This window comes from Ammospiza nelsoni, chromosome 6 (assembly GCF_027579445.1).
Source record: "Ammospiza nelsoni isolate bAmmNel1 chromosome 6, bAmmNel1.pri, whole genome shotgun sequence".
Taxonomy (NCBI): domain Eukaryota; kingdom Metazoa; phylum Chordata; class Aves; order Passeriformes; family Passerellidae; genus Ammospiza; species Ammospiza nelsoni.
In genome coordinates this window covers 13,046,968-13,066,545 of record NC_080638.1, presented here as the reverse complement: position 1 = coordinate 13,066,545, position 19,578 = coordinate 13,046,968, and the positions used below count along the sequence as shown (strand labels likewise).

The following is a 19,578-nucleotide window of genomic DNA, read 5'->3' as shown; positions in this document are numbered from 1 at the left end:
AAACCTGGAAGCTTGAAGCCCAAGCCTTAAACACTGGAATCTCCTTTTCCCCTCACTTAAACAATACCATTACTACATCTAACATGACGAGAAAGTTCAAACTGATAATTACTGATGAATTAGTAGAATTAAGTGTGGACCTGTTGAACTCTCAGGATTTCTCTTCATGTCTGACCTTCTATGCTTTAAAATACCTCTAAATATTTTTAAATAGTGCTGTTTTTCAAACATGAATTCTGAGACTCTGCTTCCAGGAATGCAAGTCAAAATGAGTAACAAAAGACAGGTCACGAAATAAAAATCCAAAAGGGGAGAAATCTACTGTAACCCTCCAAAATAAAGATGTTTAGCAACATAGTTTTCAACATAAAATATGAGAAATGCTATCTCATGTAACCTTCATATTGCCAAGAATTTGAATCATATGACACACACACCGAGCTGATTTTCTCTCAGGAATAATAAAATCTTTCTTGTTATTGGACAGTATTTGCAAACCTCTGAATTCTGAGAACTGACTGATAGGTTTTTAAACTTTATATCTGGTGGCAAAATACAATACAAAAGTCACTTGCCTTAGAAAAATAAATTTAGTATTAGTTATAGAATGCCACTGTTTTTAATTTTGCTTATCAAAGTTTCTTTCACAACAGACTGCATAGCAAGTGCTACAAAGAGGCCCTTCTTACACTGTGGCACAGAAGTGACAGAAGTCACTGAAGTGACACAGAAGAATCACAAGCAAAGTTCTAGAGGCAAAATAAATCAGTATTATCTTCCATCTGCTTCTGGCCAATGTTGGAGAACACATGATGGCCCAGATGTGCCTTTGTTGTAACCCAATACAGGTTACATTTTTAATTTTGTCCTGGTTGCTATTAAGTTGTGTTTCACACTGTACACTACAAGTATACTTCTAGAATATTCAGTATAATCTATTTGAAAGATAAACACCTGGTTGTTGCCACTATGGAAAGCCACAGTGATCTACCTAAAGCACTGAAACAATGACTAATTAGTTGACTATTAAAGATATTCTCTCAGTTACAGAGGTACACCATGTGTTTACTGGCACAGATGTGACTCTGGAGCAGGTCCCAAAGCAGCACTGGTGACTCTGTAACTGTCACATTAAATCACATCACAAGAAGACCTCACTCCTTCCCTGCAGCTTAAGACCAGAATTTTGAGTATTTACGTATTTATCAGTTTTATGCACAATTTTTCCACTTGAACCACATTTAGATTGAGAATCCAGATGTCTGGGGCAGATGTGTTTTCCAATTTGACTCACATTTGCCAAACAAAAGCATTAATATGCAGTTAGGCAATATTACTGACCATCATCTTAGAGGCAGTGTTGTACTGCAGCATCCTGGAGCTCTTCCTTTGAAACATAAAGTTTCATCTGTTCCAACTACCCAACAAAGGTGTCCTGCATTATCTGAAGAGAATCTTTCCCCAGAAATAAATTTTCTTAGCAAGACTAATTGTTACTGTTAAATATTTTATGCAAATTGCTTTGAATATCCTTTTAATATCAAAATAATTTCAGGTCATCAAATACAACCCCCACAAAGTATTCAGGCCTCTTCTTGCTTTTACTACCATTTAATTTACCAAATTAAGTGCAACTACATTTCAAAATACAGCGTTCACTTTTGCTGCCAGATGAAAGTTAGAGAGACAAATGAAATTCTGGACAAGTTATGACTGCAATAAATAAATGGAGAAATATGCAAATTGAACCTTGAGATGGTTTCTGCCATGATTTCTGAACAAGTATTAAAAGTACAATGTGTTGTTGAAAATATAATTACATAGAAGTGTTTCTCTGCTAAAAAAAAAGGGCTTTTTAGTTGCAAAAAGTTAAGTATTTTTTTCTGAGATTTCTGCAGATGTTATTATAGAAAATTAAAACATAAAGAAAAATGTTTGAAATAGCAATTTATGTGGAACTGCAAATTTTTCTGAGGTAACCACAGCAGAGGAGAGCAAGTCTGACTGAAATAGTGTTTAGAGCTATAATTTCACATTTTTATCTGCAGTAGTATCTGTTTGAATAAACTGAATTGCCAATCAATGTTAAGCTGTCACAACACTGCAGTTTTTTTATCAGTAGTTTAGTCATACAGTGGAACAGAATACATGGAACAGAACACAATGCTCCTGGCTCCTCTAGCAAAGGTAATAATCACTCTGGTAAGACAGGCTGATTCAAATGTTTGCCACAGGACATGATTTTTCAGGGGAAAAAGTCTTAATCAGAGCATGACCACAAAGTTTTCAGCAAGTCAGTGATAATTCCTAGCAGAGATAAAATAAAGTGACTGGGAATTTACCTGTCCTCATCAGAAGGTATCTGCTTTCATCCATGACCATTACAATCTCCAGGTAATTTTGATCTTCCTACCACTAAAATCTATCAGAAATACTTCTCTCTTTTCTATTTTAGCAGCAGCAGTAATTGCCAATACCTCTCAGACACAGAAGAGCATGTTTAACACTTGAATACTGACTTGCTGCATCATACCTCACTTTAATTTTATTTGTAAGGCCTCCTACAGTCTACCACAGGTGCTAAAGAAGGCAGATTAACATGAAACTCTAAAACATTATTCCACAAATCATAAGCCTATTACAATCTGCAGGTTCTACCTGTTATCAGTTGAAAGAAAAACAGTTTAAAACAATGTCCCTCTTGGACTGAGAGAACTCAAGCTGACAACCACCAGAGATGTGGCAAATTCAAGTTTTGCCATCTCTAGCGAAATTGGTAAAATACCACCCTCACTTCTTCCCAGCTGCAAAATGGCTAGATCAGATCCTTGGGGAAATACAGCCTGAGGAATTGTTCACTAAAATCAAACAGCTATTCACTTGAAGCAATAGTAGGAGCAATTTATTCCAGTTCCTTAATCTCTTCTCAAGCCAGACAGACATGAGACCAGCAAAAATATACATGGTGGGATTATCACAAGCATTTTGTTAACATACTGCTCTTCATGCACAAAATGAGTATACAGGGGCTCTGAAAAAGCATCTGACCTTTATTTTTGTGGACTCCACTAAAAAAGAGATTAAATTCTACTAAATGAAAACACCTGCCATTAGACAATCAGAAAAATCTTGACTAGCAATGGAGGGCTCTGCATTAGACTTGCAGAGTGCAATCTTCCTGATTTTGTAACACCTGGCACTTCACAGTAAGACAAAGAATTCCTAGACATGGACAACCTGCATCTCTTCTAATTCTTAGGTTTTTGTGTCTTTTAACAGACACTGCTTAAATTACTTGGTCCTATGACCTGCAGCTAACAGAATTCATGTGTTTACAGCAAAATGCTGACTTGCTGCAGCCCACTGCAGCAAGGGCAAACTTATTTAACTTCTTTTTTCTTGAAGTGATACAGGGAAGCTCCAAAATGTCACAATTTACACATTGTTTCAAGTAACACACTTGAGCAAAGTGCACAGACAAATTATAATTCATGGTTTTATCTTAATAAATAACTTCATATGTCATAGAAGTAGATGTTAAAAATACTTGCTTCCAACTCACTGCCCAGTGTCAGGAGTTCAGATGTTTTCATGTTGGCCATACTTACTTCTGAGAAATGAAAATTTTCATTTCATATTTTCAAAGATATGAAAATACTCTTGGTGCGGGGAGGGAGACATAGAAACTGTGCCTCCTTATTTGATCTACAATTCCAGTAATTCCCCTGCATAATTTGAGTTATATTTGCTAGTTTTATTGAAGGAAAATGAGCCTAATTTTTATTGAAGAAAAACAAGCCTATTTTAATTTCAGTAACTCTTTAGTCACATTCATTTCCTGGAACTTGAGCTCCTTCTTGGGCCTTGAAATCACTGAGATGGGAAGAAAAGCTTTTCTTCCAGAGCAAAATTTGCTTTAATTATTTTATTAAAAGGTGATGTCAGTATTTCTTTCCTCAGAAAAGTAAATTTCGTTTTCTTCTGCTATCATTTCTCTAAGATACAGAAATAAAGGGGATTTGTATTTTGTTCGTATTGTCTAAAAACATCTGGATGTTTTTTTAACCAAGGAATGATTGAAAAAGTAAAAGCAAAATCTGTGACATGTCTAGACAATCCTGCCTTCTGGTTTGAAAGAAAATTTCTAGCTCTGGAATACACAGCAGGTGCAATATTCCATTAGTCATGATTTTGGACAGAGAAATAGAGTTTCACAGATGAATTCAATTTTTCTTCCAACTCTAAGGCTAAATTTAGGTCTTGGAAAAGGTGAAGAACTGTGTCAAAAAGCAGATTCTAGGTGCTGTGTAATTTTAGCCAGTCAACTTCAGTTTTCATCTGCTGACTGCAGTAGTTTTGCTTTTAGGAACACTGCTCAAAGATGGACTTCTTTCACAATAGCAGAAAAATACCTTACTGTGAACAAACAAAAAAAGGCAACAGACAGCAAAACTTGCATTTGATGGTGACCTGAGGTAGCATTTGCTCAGTTAATGTTAATTTATTTCTACACTTCAGTGAAAGTGGCATTTAGCACTCACCTTTTAAAAAATGTGGGTCAACCTCTTATAAATTGTTGCAGAATAATTTCAGTGGGTTTTAGGTTTGAGGAGAGTGGGATTAAAATACTAAGGCCTCCATCAAGTCCCTAATTTGATACAATAACTTAGACAGGGTCAACAAAAGAAAAATTATAACCAAATGTGATTACATTACAAACTAATAAATATACCTCTACATTCTCAGACAAGAGGCGTGTAAGAAAACATTTAAGACTATAAAATATTTCAGATGATGAATTGAGAACAAGTGAAGGTAAAAAGGACAAAATATTGAAATGAAAGTCAAAAGAAGTCACCCACATATTTTGCTTTCATAGGTAGCTGCCCCGTATGTTGATGCTTATTCAGCACATAATAATTTGTCAGTAGAATTAAATTTGGAGATGAACTGCAAACACTTGCAGTGAGTTTCTGACAAAGTGTGACAAGCAGAACTGCACCATGAGCCACAGAAGCAGAAACTATGCTTTCTTAAACTCTGTTTAAACAAGGAAGGCAAACTTCTGAGAATTTTAAGTGACCAGTGGTTGATACACATTTTAGGAACTCTGGGTTGAAAGCGACCTGGAAAAAGCCAAGACCCACTCATTTAAAATAAAGCACTTCAAGCCATTAAGTTAAATCATTTTACTACGTATCAAAACTAAATTGTATCTAAGTTATTAATAGTAGGAACAGTTTTCTGTCTGCTTGTCATATCAAGCAGATCTGTACAGACCTGAATGTTTTATTCTTTCAACAACAAAATATCCTCAATCCACCATCAAGCAGTATCTCCCACATCACTGTAGGATGCGGTTGAGTAATTTAATTATTTTGCTTCTCCACAAGAAGCAAATTTGCTCCTCTAAGCAATTTTGCTTGTCCTAATCCTAAAGAAGAGAAAGTCAACCAAGACCAAAGCCCTGCCATGCTGTACCTGCAAAGCACAGTTCATCATTCTGACGATGTAGTCGAACTGCTGGTGGTCCAGGATGGCTCGGTTCTCCTTGACGTGCTGGCCCAGCTCCTGGGTCAGGCAGTGCCGAGCTGCTTTGCCCTTCAGGGCTCTCAGGGCTGCAGGCAGGGTCTGCAGAGAACAACATCTCACTGATGGAAATGGAATTCAATGGCACTACTCATACTAAACAGCATTCATTTTTTATTAAAAAACTGCAAGTGACAGTAAAGAACAGCTCTGGAAATTATCCATTAGCTTGACTATCAAACTTTCACATAATGGGTGATTTAGCCTGAGTTACCAAGTACTAAATTTTTCCCATTTTTTTTTCCAAATGCATTAAACAGCATTTCTCACCTACATCTGTAAATAGAAATCCAGGCATTCAATGGATGTGAAATCAGAAATGGATTACTGTGGATGAAAGCAAGTGCTCTGCTCTGTACAGCCAGGCCAGGACTGGAGTTTGCCTGTCAAGGCTGAGCAGCACATTTTGGGATAAGCAACGAATGACAAATGGGTTAGGAGTGGCATAGCTCTCATAGCAGTGAGGCCACTAGATTGTCATGCAGTTTATCCTAAACCAGGGCCACCAGAGTATTTATATCAAAGTTTTAAAGATGCAGCAAATGCTACAACAGTGATTATCAGTTGTGGTCCTTTAGGCTGGAGGTACCAGGTAAGTAAGAAAAGGCAGCCTATTTGCTAAGGAAAAATTTACCATATAGAGGGACAAAAAACCCACTGAACTTGCCCATGTGTCTGGAAGTTGAATGAGGTTAAAAACTACTGTGCTCTGCTTGGGTAAAAACTCTTTAAAAGTGTTACACACTTGATTAGGACTTTTCCCATGTGACACCATAACTCATAAATTAAGCAAAGCTCATTTTCTATCTTGATCTGCACAGCATCAGAGATATACAGGTGGTACTTCTTAAAATAATTCTGTGTATAATTATTTCATTTGTAGAATTAGATTTGATTGTAAGTTTGAGTGATTTTTCTACAATCAATAACAGAAAACTCTATGGACAGCATGTACAAAACCTGGCAACTTCTCAGTGAAGAGAAAATAAGAATCTCAGGGATAAGAGTACACTAGCACATTTCAGTGAAGGCAGACATGCCAAATATTTATATTCATCTCTGAGTTCTATCATATTACTGGCTTTTAAAACCAGCAAAATTGACTGTAGTGAAAATTTCCAAGGAGCATTGGCTGTTAAACACCAAAGCACATTTATATGCCTTTTGTTTGCATTCCTTCTAATTAATGCTGCTAGACCAATCCACCTCTTAAAAAAAGTTATGCGGACAATGCTACTTACAACAGTAATGAATTTTGCAAAAAGGGTTTTCAACTCGCCCATGTAGGATTAGAAACAGGTTTTCAAATCCATTAGCCTCATATTACACACAATATTGTATTTAGATGATGATTTTTATTGCTTGGTTCATTCATTTAAATGGCCAAAATAATCCTTAGCATTTGTAGCAAGACTTCAAAATGTACTTTGTGATTAGGTCAGTCTCCATTTGCTCATTAACAGAATAGAGAGTAATTTGGGAGAGTTAAAATTTCATTTTATTACCTTTTCAGTCTCCAGAAATTTGTTTTCAAAAATGAATGCGATGCAGTTTCTAACAACTTCCAGCCTTTGAGCACTGTTGAAAACTGTGCTTCCTTTTTCCATTATGGAAACTAACAAAGAAAAAGAATATACATCTGTGAAATGCCTGCAAGAACCACAAAGAATACCACAAATTTCTTGAAAAAAATAATTACTGTGTCCTCCCTTTTATTTTGTTAGGTAAATACCATTTGCGGGCAGATGGGAACACAAGATCTCAAATCTCTGGTTTTCCTATTCCATCTGAAAAGGGGAGTGCTCTGAACTGTAACTGCATTAGTTGATTCTCTTATCTGTTTGTTCTTGTTGTCTCATACAGGCACAAAGAGATTATGACCTCTAACACACTGATGAAATACATAAAAAAACACAAATTAATAATAAATGTGTGTGATCTGCAGTGAGTTACATAGCCTTGCATATTTTGTAGCAGTAGATAACTATTTTTAGATGGCCATGACAAGAATTCTGCAACATGGAATTAAACCTGACAAACCTGTTCTCTTATCTTGATTCCAAACTGTTGAGATCTTATTTTCTTAATCAACTGTTTTACCCTGATTTTACAACAAAATTCAGAAAGCAAGAAATAACATTCTCTTTTTCTCTATAATATCAAATAAATAGTAACTTAATTCAGGCTATGCCTTTCTAGTAGATAATAATGAGCTACTTATATCCAAGGATTCTGAGACAGTGTTCAGTAGGGAGTGTAATAGTGAAAGTTGTTCCTCAGGAAAAAAAAACAAAAAACCAGCAAACCTCCTGCTTTGACACAGAAATTAATTTATTTAAAAAAAGCCCCTTCTCTTGCAACTAGCCTTCTCAAGAAAGACAACAGAACACAACCACACATCCTTTAAATTTTCTGTAAGTATCAGATTCAATGATACAGTCAACAGCAAAGCAGGTGAAGAGAGTTCATCCTCTTCTTGCATAAACCCAAAGAGAAACAGGCCTGGGCAGGGCCTCAAGAGGCCATCTAGTTCACCCTGCTGTCCCTAGACAGGATCAACTCTATTTATGTTATTTCTCATGTTTGTCTAATATGTTCCCAATGTTCTGTGATAAGAGAGACTCACTCCATGGCTGCACAAGAAATCCACTCAACTGCCTCACCATCCTCATTTTACCATGCCTTGCTGACAAATAACTCTATTTTTGTGCTGCAATTAAACCCATTATTTCTTATCATCACAGATTACTCCCCTTCTTTTTCTCTCTGTCTCTTGTATAATTGAAGCCTGCTATTCTGTGTCCCCTCAGTCTCCTAGTTTTCAGTCTAAACAACTCCCCATCTTTCCTTGTAGGTCACATTCTCTGGACCACTGGTCATTCCTGTTGCTTTCTTATGGACTCCCTCCAACAGAGCCAAAAATGGAGACAGCTTTCCAGTGTCCAAACATGGACACAAACATCCAGCTGAGGTCTTACTGGGCACAATGAAAAGATTCCTCCATGGGGTTCACTGACTGCACTCCTGTTTATACATCCCACTAAGATGTTTGGCTTTTTTGCAGTAGCTTGATATCGCTGGGTCATGTTTGCCCTACAGTCATTAAAGTTCCCAAATTAATTTCTGAAGAGCTGCTGCCTAGTCAGGCGAGCCTGCCTATGCAAGTGCCATACCTTATTTGAAGAAAAGCAGTAGAGAAGGAAAAAATTCATTGGAGTCTTGTGGTTAGATACGTAATTTTCAAAGATGGATTTGAATTCTTAGCCCATCCTTCAAAAGTTTTGCAAGCTCTTCACGTGCAAGTTGACTAACCATACTGGTTTATGCCACCATTCACAAGGATGAGTATGACTATGAGTAATAGAACTTTCTGGCATTAAAATTAAAACGACAGGCCTACAATGTCCTCATCTGCTCTTTATGCTTAAATATAGGCATATTTCTTTTGAGACAGATGCTAGCTTTGCTCTTTGCCTTTTCCCAGTAATTTACATGCCTTTCACTGGGTATCAAAGAGGAACTCAAACGGTTCAAAGCTTGGTTCAGCCAGTGCTATGAGTGACCTGTGGTGATATTAAACAGGCCTGGCTGAGTACAATATCTGGTTTAATTGTTCAACTCAGTATCTAGTTTAATTGTTCAACTCAACATCTAATTCAGATCAAATTCACTTTCGTTATTAGTAGTTACACCCCTCACTCTCAGGATGCTTGACTTCTTAGTAAAGAGGAAGGCAGATAATACAATATCTGCCTTAGTAAAGGCAGATTAAAAAGGGCTTTCAGAATGGCAAAGGCCACTGGAGTCTACACACCAGCTTGCCACGACCACTAAAAACACAACATGAACACGAAATAGGGAGCACCACACATTAGCAGAAATGCTAATCACCAGCACCAGGCACAAATGAACGTACCCACGGGGGGACCCGCTGGAACCACGCACTTCTTGTCGCCGCGGGTGGCAGGGGGAGCGCCCTGGCTCCTGGCCAGCCCCTCCTGCAGCAGCTCCTGCACGCGGCCCTCGTTGATGCGCGGGAAGGGCAGGACGTGCACGCGCAGGTGCGAGCCCTCCGTGGGCCGCGGCACCTTCTGGAACGCCATGTGCGGGTTGGGGTTCTCCTGCAGGGCGAGAGCAAAGCGTCACGCACCAAAGCAATCCTGCAGTGCTACCGTCTGCCTCACCGAGTTTTGCTGCTGTCTGGACAATCTCCCACACCTGAAAGACTAAGAAGTCAGATATCTAATGCAGATGATCAATAAAATGTTTCATATTCATATCGCCCTTGACTCATTAATATTCTCAACTTTCTTAAAGGTTTTTATAAAATTATTTTTGTCAATGTGCAAAACTCAAAACAAGTGCAAAACAAAATCCCTGCTTAACTTATGCTGATTTTATGCAAATTAATGACTTGAATATAAACTGGTGCGACAGTCAAGCTCCTCATTAGAGACGCTATTTACACCATGCATAGGATCACAGCTCACATTTCCAGGGTGCAGTAATCAAACAAAATGGGGTGTTTTCATCTCTTCATTCAGTTATTCTGGGGTTACCATTAATCACATCTGAATTTGCTGCTGTCCAATTTGACTCTATGCTGTTACTGGCTACATACCACTGCCAAAGAGTGCTATCCATCAATGAGGGCTCTCTTGTAAATGCTCAAAAAGTTTGGAAGAAAACTTGTAAACAGGAGCTTAATACTGTTGTTTACAGGAGAAAAAGGCAACAAGGAGATCAAGTGCATCAACTTGAGAAACAGCAGACAAAACAGAGCAGTTACTTAGCCACATGGATTCTCTGCAAAGGAAAATTTTATGGAACAAGCCAAGAATCCAGGGGCATGAGAGGAGCAGATGCCAGGGGAAACAAGAGAGAGAAAGGGAACACAGACTCAGGAGGGAGTAACAGAAGACAGAGGGCAGAAAACTCCAGAAAAGGAGAGTAATTGCTCCAAAATCCATTTCAGTGAGAGGAAAGATTCAGAAGAAATACACAGGAAAAGTTACTTTTATCTTGGACATCACAAATGTCGTGTCAGATGTACATGCTATTGGGCTAACTAAAGGTCCAATGCCTTGGATTGTCCACCTGTGCCAACAAGACTCATGCAAACATTATCCCTCCCCAACAGATCTTGTCTCTCCCTTGTATCTAAACTGTCACAGCTACAATATTGTGATTATTACAACTGTGAAACAAGATGTCAAAACACATCAAGCAATCTGTTTAAAATCAGGCACCTCCAGGCGCAGCTTCAGCAGTGTTACTCATCACCTATGTTTACTCAAAGACAGGTCCATGCACAAACTACCAGAAATCTGAATTCTCAATGCACAAAGCCATAGAGTTAGTGAATACCAGTGTGTGCTCCTGTGAAGTCACTGACTTAGTGGTAGTGAAGGAGCAGGTCAGTCACAATGATACAAATAAAGCTCATAATCAGAAAAGACACACAGAACACAAAAGAAATCCCAGAACTTAGCAGCATTTGGTAGTTCTTGTGGGATTTTTTCAGAATTGTAGATGTAAAGCACAGTTTTGGGGAAGTGGGATGTAGAAAAGAAAGGGTGACAAAGGTGTCAGCTGATGGTGTAATAGATAATGCTCTGTGGAGCTGAATAACCACAGAAGCGTGAGGGGGCGGGAGATCAGTCTATGCCATAAAAGCCCACAAACCTCAAAGCAAACAAAAAATCTAAAACCCACAAACAAAAAAACCCATCCCAGAACCAGCTAATGGAATGGCAAGAGACTTTATAAAAGCATTATGTAAAATAAACATGATATGAAGGCAAAAATTAAAACTGGAAATGGAGTTGTTCAAGAAACAGGCTGTAAAAAATGAAATAATGCCTGCTGAGCACGCAAACCAGGGTGACTGGGTCAGGAAAGAACTGCTGAAAGTACACATTATGCCACATTGTATCATATACACATATTATATATATTATATTACACACATTACAAATGTATAATTTTCATATGGAAAACTGTTAAGAAGCAAGAAAAGAGATGTATTTGGCATAGGCTGCAGCAGAGAAAAACAGCAGTTTATAGACCTTATGTGATACACACTAGAAATAGATTAGTAGTTGTAGCTATATCTAAATCAATATTAGCATTAATAAATCAATAGTATCATACTGAATTTCCTTTGCATGTACAAATTTAATGATCTTTAAAGTCCCAAAGTCTTTTGCCATAATGAAGATGATGACTACACAAGCAGTCACTTCCATTTTCAGGACACTGGCTCAATCTGAGAAATCAGATTTTCAATGTTACCATCTCAACTCTCCAGATGCAACAGTTACAACTTACATTTTTGAAGAGCTGTTCTGCAAGTTCTCTGACGTGCTTTATCATTTTTGGTGGATTGCCCTCTTCAGCTTTAATTCTTTCGACTTCAAAGGCCACCAACTTTTTTTAAAAGAAGAAAGAATAAAAATGTTGATAATTCAACTAAAAAAAATTATTTCCTATTTAAGTTATGAAATGTTAATCTTAAATTGAAACCAAGGAAAGAAAGTTGAACAGTGAAAAATGTGTGAGGCCACATTGCTCTGGAACATGAGACATTTTCAGTTCCATGTGCAGCATTTGTTACCAGACAGAAAGTCCTACCTAAATCAATCCTTTCACATTTCTATACCTCAATCCAAATTTCTCATAGGTACTACTACTACAACACAGAATTTATATCACACTCTATTTTTACTCTACCTTTAACTCAAAACCAACACAGTAAAAACTACAACATTGCTTTTTAAAATGAAATTTTTTTGTCTCAGTTTACATTCTTGGATATGTATTTAATGTAATATGTCTCCCTGAGGTTGTTAACATTTCAGAGAATATAATTAAATTATTGAAAATAATTCTGTACTAGCACATGCAATGTACTGTGAAACTACAGATCTGACAACAGGAACAGCATTACCAAAGTTTATACAACTATTTAGCTTCATACATATGAGGGGGTATAATTTTATGGAAGTAAGCTAGAAATATCTCCTTAGCAGAAAATAAGAGTTGAGATGATTAGTATAAACTTGATACAATAAACATTGGGGATTCAGAAGCATTCCAGTAGCTTTTCCCATGCTGAAATATGACAGTAAATTGTAATTCATTTGGGAATACAGAAAGAGTTTTCACCTCATCAAAAAGATCACAGGTTCTGAAGGGAGGACCCCTCTCTGACACAAAGCCAGCAAATGCCATTCCATTGAGCACTTTGGTTAGAAAGTCATTCTCAATTAAGCCTCGCTGGCCCAAGAAGGCTGCCTGCAACAAAAAGAGAAAAAAATTCACCTTTTTTAATCAGCATCAAACTTGCAATTACAAACAACTGTTACATATTAGTTAAACATTTTCACCAGCCTATCAGCTTATGCTAGTAAGTGGTGCTTTCTAATTAAATCTTCTACTGTACATAGGACCTTTCTATACCTAAAAATTTGAAATTTGATGCACACATTTTTTAAATCTCACAGGTAATAAAAAGGAAAACTAGTACCTTCAAGCAATGTGTTATTACACATAGAGGTTTTCAAAATTCCACAGTGATTCCTCAAATGTTTATTTGTATTAAATTTCAGTGCTAACTTTGTTGTACATTTCTGTCCTGTCCCTGCAATTAGTCCCACTAAAACAGACTGATATTGTGCTATGCCAAAATGATGTGCTTATCACATGGAGATAACTTTATTTACATTTTTAAACTTCAACAGTTTTTCAAAAGGCAGGCTTGTGGGAATAACATGGCACAAAGGAACACCATAAATACACAGAACTGCTCCTCCTTTACCTTGTGGAAGTGAATGACAGGTTCAGCATGAATCCTGATCAGCTGAAGACACGACCTGTATCCCTGGAAGAGCTGTGCAAAGAGCCTGAGGAAGATTGCTCGCACTTCTTTGTCCTGCAAGCAGAAACTGAATTGTCAAAGCGTCCTCACATCCTAAATTTCTCCAGACTTTGTAAGAATCTGTATGAGAAATGCCTACAGCTCCGTGAGTGCAGCAGTGCAGCACATGAAGCAGAGATATTTGCACAGGGATGAGGTTGTGTCACAGAATGGTTGGGGCTGGAAGGGACCTTAAAGGCCACCAGGATGCCCTGCCCTGTCCCCAGATGGCCATGGCAGATTCTGCACCCTCCACCCCTGCTGGTGTTTGCTGTGCCTGCAGCACAGGCTCTGGGCAAAGCCAGGGGGACTGAGGGGTGCTCAAACGAGCTGCCATGACAGAAACCTGATGTGAAATAAAGGAAAAAGGCTATTTTAGCCTGGATTCATTCCCTAAAATAACTGTGGCTTGAAGCACTACACAGGCAGTGTCTTCAGAGAGGGCAGGGGCAGCAGGGAATAGCAGGAGCCTGAGGAGGCACTGCTGCTGCCACCAGTTACTGTAAAAAGTTTAAAATACTAGGGCTTTAAAGTTCTGGATTATTTATTTAAGAGAGTGTTAAAATACACACCACCAGATTAATAGAAATTATGTGAACAGCTGGGGCAGTGACATCTCCACCTGGCCCAGATGCCACTAAAGACTGACATCAAATCCTGGGCCACCCTGTTATTTTACCTCAGCAGCCATCTCAAAAAACCTGAGGTCCCAAAAATTCCTTTATTACCTCAGGTTTTGTGGTGTTATGTTACAAACTGTAACTTTAAATATTACACACAATATTTACTATCAGATAACCAGCTCATCAGTTAAGTAACAACCAAATTAAGTAAATTACAGCCTGGAATTTATTTTTAGAGATAAAAGGAATATATAAAATGATATAAAGCTGGAATATATTATTGGAGTATTTTACTAGATGGTTGTTTATTCTGCACTGGAACATGATCCATGTTGTTCTATTTTTAACTCAAATTCTGTATGGCTGACTTTACTGACAGATACGCTCATTTTCTGCTGCTCTCTAGGATTTTAACAGGTACATTTGTACCCTGACTTCTTTGACTATTTGAAAACATGGTAATTTCTTTCAAATTTCACAAAATTCTTATTTTGATACAAAATTATATTAATTTGAAACTTTCTTACTCAAACTGAGATCTTAGCTGAATTCTTCCATTAGTTTAGATGAAGTCTGCATGACATTCCCTGTCTTCAGCAATGAAAAATCTCAATCTTAAAGCCAGAAATAAGTACAACAAATACATTGTACCACCTAAGAGTTTCACATTTTCAAGAACATCTACCCAAAAAGCCCCAATGCGTGTTCCTAAATTGAATTGGCTTTTGAATTTTATATAACTTCTAACTCGTCAGAATGCCATTAGAGGGAAAAATGCATTTCTTGGCCGCACCAGTAATACTATAAATATATGGAAAAGCAAACACAAATTCTTAAAAGGAAGCTAGTCTAAAATTTCAACAGTTTTTCACTTATGAAAGTCAGACACAGAAAATAAGACAGAAATCTTACCAGCATTTTTGAGTGTGATAAAGCTGTTCGTGGGGGAGGGAATGCATAATCTGCTGTTTCCAAATCAGGATGCAAAACCTAGAGAGTTTTGAAAACATAATATTTTTTCAATCTTTCTCCCTTCATTTTGCTGAGAAAAAGACTTTTTTTCCCCCTTTCTCAAATTCACTGACATTGAGTACCTCAAATAATAAATTGAGTTAAATTGTGAAGACTATATGGAAATAAAGACGGAATTAACTTCTCAGCTTCAGGATTCTATATGGGAGTTATTTATCAAAAACTCCTACCACAGTCCATGAAACTGATCAATATCATTAGGGATTTTAGAGATAATTCATCTGAAACAGATTAACAGACTAAAAACTTTTCTGTTGAAGGCAAGATTTGCTCAGAAGCCTCCAAATAAGGTGATTTCTATGTTATTACAATGATAGCAAAAAGACAAACTGATGTACTTTTTATAGCAATTCCCTAATGAAGAATTCATCATTCCTAAATTCTGAAACAGGGGAATCACACAGATAAAATTTAAAGGGTTATTAATTTGCTAAATTTCAAGAAAATATACAGTTTAAATGAATATATAAACACAGAAAGGCAGCAGAACAGAGTAGTAATAATGCTGCTCAAATACTCTTATTAAAAATCATTATAAAGGAAAAATCTCTACCTCTTGAACAGTGAAAAGACATTTTAGATTTCCATTACTGAAAATATTAACTTGAACTACAGAGAATTAACTCTTCTAAAAACACCAATGTTGCATGAATCATTCTATTAAATCTCATTTCCAGTGTGCTTGAAAGCTTAATATTGAAATTTTTCATTCTTTACAAATAGGTGAGAGGGTGAAAAGTGGGGATTTTATCTAAACATACCAGAGAAAGTGCCATTTGAGTCTGATGTAGCAGTGGCTCTGGCAGCTGGGACAGATGAATACATTCAGGAATTTTAATTGTTCCTCCATCCAGGTCTGCTATGATTACATCTAACTGTAAGGGATAAATAGTAAAAGTGCATAGAGTGAGCATAGCTTAAAAAAGCACAACAGTTCAAATTTCTGCACAATGATCTGCACATAAGTTTACTAAAACAAATTAAAACAGTACCAACTTTAATGTACAGAATGTTTTTGATACAGGAAATACTCCAAATACTTTCTATTACCGAATCTAGCCCTGAAAAATGAAATTAAACCAAAGAAAATGAAATTAGGCTAAACTTTCAAAAGTGACTTTGACTTTTGTTTCTGGATGTTCCAGGTCTGTGTTCAGAGACATGAGATATCAAATAAGCTGCTTGCAAAGGAATACAGTGAGGGCAACTAGAAGTATAATTTCATGTTTCTAAGCACCTTTTGCAACCCTGGTTCACTTTCTTCAAACACATACTTAAAAAGGGTAAAATAAAACAATTGAAAATACACTTGAAAATCCTAAGTGAATTGTTCAAACTCAGGACAAATAGAGGACAAAGCCAGAAATGGATCCACTCCTCCTCCTCCTCCTGCACTAGAATCAAATAATTTCCCTCCACTTTACAGAATCAATGCATTTACAAAAAAAAAAAAAAAAAAAATCACAAAAAACCCAAAAAAGAGATGTGAATTATTCCCACAAACAGCTCCAAAGCCCCCAGCAGGGCTCAGAGCTGAGCCCAGGGCAGGCTCTGGGCTGGCGGGGCAGCAGCACTCACCAGCTCGTGGATGTCATTGCGAAACACAGAGTGCACCCCAATGATGAAAGGGGTGGGGGAGCTGAGAACCTCCAGCAGCTGGGCAGGGAGAATTGGGATGTAGGGATAACTGTGAAAAGAATAAATTAAATAGAATAAAAGCTTCTGAGTATCCTTTCATAAGGCATAAGGCAACTTTTTCTCTTTAAAAAATCTTCCTGTTAGGAGTCAGGGACACTCAAGTCATAAACAATACATTCATTTTAAAAACATGATTTGTTTGTGGCCATATACCTACACTTCAGCCTTTTGTAAAATATAATTTTATAAGAAGTCTTTAAAGGAAATATTTTGTTTTCATCCTGAAATGACAACTGAACAACACCATTTCAGGCACTGTTTACTTGGTTTGACAATTTTAAAAACTCTGTGTGTTCATCAAAACAACATCAAGAGCTGGATCTAAATTGATCAATGAATTTCTACACCTAATTTATAGTTATTAGAAGTTTACATTTATTATTAGTTAAACATTAAGAAACATATTCCAAAACTAAATTTGCAGTTCTTTCTTTTTATTGTATATTATAATGAAATCAATAACTGAAATATTTTAAATAAAACAAGCTATTAAAATACAAGCATAGTTTGAAACAGATGAGTCAATTAAATGTTTTCTTCCTAAAAAAAACCAAATTGATTGACATTAAGTTTTCCATTTCAAAATTCTGGATCCACCTGTGGCTTTTTAGAGAGGATCAGTTGACTTCAGAGAGGATTTGTTGACTTAAATTCATTCTCTGGTGGACATTTGTCAGTGACTTAAAACTGATACACCCTAATGTAGCTGCTATCTTTGAGTCACAGAATCTTCTGGATTGTGAGGAGTGTTTCTACCCTACACTTGCACGTGGAATTTCTCCCTTAATTGTTTCCATTGACACAATGCAACCTGATTTTTGTCAATATGTGTACACACCAGGATTTGCATCATTAAAAGCTCTGCTTATTTTACCAAGTATAGGACAACTCCTTTTGTTTGAGACAAAAAATAAAAGTAATTTGTTTTTGTAATAAATTGTATTTGTGTTTGTAATAAAAGTTACAAAATGAGTCATAAAATTATTTAACAAGTTCAAGGAAAGCAAACTTAACTCACCTGTATTTCAGAGGAAACATCAAAGACTCCAGAGCCCTACAGGCATCACTGAGCCTTTGAAAACTTGCTGAGTGAAAGAGAACCTTATTTTCTGTAAGCACGGCACAGAATAAGCTGAGCACATTTTGGATTCCTTAAAAAAAAACAAAATAATAAGAAAGCACTGTAACAACATGCCAAAAATTCAAAACTACATTAAAATGTAGCATTTTCTGGAGGGATTTTCAAAAATCATATGATAAACACATGAATTGCCAAGTTCCAAGTTATTCTACCTTTTATTTGACTAGTGCAGCTTCTGTTTTCCACCTTGCTGTAACAATATCTGAATGTATTCCTACATTTCAGATACACTGTATTACATCTCCCTTTCAATACCACTTGCAAGGATTTCCACTTCTCAGCACAAATCCCAGCAGTGCTTAATCATGGCTTCAAACAGCATTATGAGCATCTTCTGCACAGCCTTCTGTGTTTGCAGCACTCAATTCTGGTCACTGATCCAGGCTTAACTTCTAAACCTCTTTGTAACTCCAAGCAGGGGGGGGAAAAATAAAATCATACTGCCAAGTTCCAAAGAAAATGAAAAGATTCCTAGTGAATACATTCATGTCTTATCCATTCTAGGAGTCAAGAGGTTAAAAGAGGGCAGTAAGGGAGTATTCATCCTTAGAGATACTTAAAGGAGGATCTGAATGTTTTAAAAAATCCCATTAGATTTAGGGTAAGACTGATGAATCAGATGATGGGATGCTTTTGGGGATTTTTTAAGACAGTGTAATTTACCTAGGAGACAAAGCCATGTGCTTTCAGGGAAAACCAAAAATATATTTCCTTTAGAAAAAAAAGTCCCATCCTGAGAAGCAGACATGCCTGACACATGTGAGATATGCTGAAATTTATGAAATTTCCTGAAATATGCTGGAATGTATGATGTTTCCCTTAGGACATGGCTTGTGTTATCAGTGAGACAGCCTGTATTACCTTCCCAAAGCTACTGCTTATCTAGCAATAATGTCCCCAAAAAGAAGTGTGACTGTGGAGTGCCACTATATCCACATGATAATTAACACTTTGTTTTTTTAAGTAATTTTTTTTATTACATGTTTTGACAAATCTTTTTTCTTCCATAATGTATGCAGATTTTCTTGGCTGGAGTAAAGCTCAGCTCATAAACACAGTGGGACAAAGATTTGGAGAGGGTTGTTTAGGAAAAGAAGAATTCATTCTAAGGACAAAAAAGTCAAACCACAAAATAACAGCTTGTGCTTCCAACTCCATTCTCCAAGAGTCCCACAGAACTCACACAACCAAAGGAGAGGGCTGAGGATAGAGGGCTTTGCTACAAGGCTCAGTGAATTACTGCTGTAAAAGTTTGATATTAATGTCAGTGGCATAATTAATATTGTGCTAATAGAAAACAAACTGCTGAGGAACACACACACAAGGTAAGGATGATGATAAAAAGTCCAATTTGTTTCCTCAGGTGAATGAAACAGCACCCAGCAGTGAATGGTTAGAAGGGAACTGGAAAAGTGTCCTTTAAACACAAGGTTAGAAACTGCTGCCTGCTTGGAAAAAAATCTCAGTAAAAATTTAAAAAGTCAAATTGCCCCTTTTATGCACAACTGCCCTTGTTTCTTTCCCAGAAAATTTTTAATAGATATTGTGGAGTATATTTTCTCTTTTAAACTAAGTTT

The 19,578-nt window shown here is 36.9% G+C and overlaps 1 protein-coding gene across 6 annotated transcripts in view; it reads right to left on the bottom strand.

The window, feature by feature from the left end:
• SBF2 (SET binding factor 2) overlaps positions 1–19,578 on the bottom strand; it is a 231,677-nt gene that overhangs the window by 81,511 nt on the left and 130,588 nt on the right. For all 6 annotated transcript variants that reach the window (XM_059473902.1, XM_059473896.1, XM_059473897.1 and 3 more), the window contains 10 exons: positions 17,879–18,011; positions 16,741–16,849; positions 15,924–16,037; positions 15,043–15,120; positions 13,409–13,522; positions 12,757–12,885; positions 11,920–12,018; positions 9,506–9,710; positions 7,095–7,204; positions 5,482–5,631 (listed from right to left, as the gene is read on the bottom strand). In XM_059473902.1, coding sequence (XP_059329885.1) covers positions 5,482–5,631; positions 7,095–7,204; positions 9,506–9,710; positions 11,920–12,018; positions 12,757–12,885; positions 13,409–13,522; positions 15,043–15,120; positions 15,924–16,037; positions 16,741–16,849; positions 17,879–18,011 — 1,241 coding nt within the window. The remainder of the gene's footprint in view (positions 1–5,481; positions 5,632–7,094; positions 7,205–9,505; positions 9,711–11,919; positions 12,019–12,756; positions 12,886–13,408; positions 13,523–15,042; positions 15,121–15,923; positions 16,038–16,740; positions 16,850–17,878; positions 18,012–19,578) is intronic.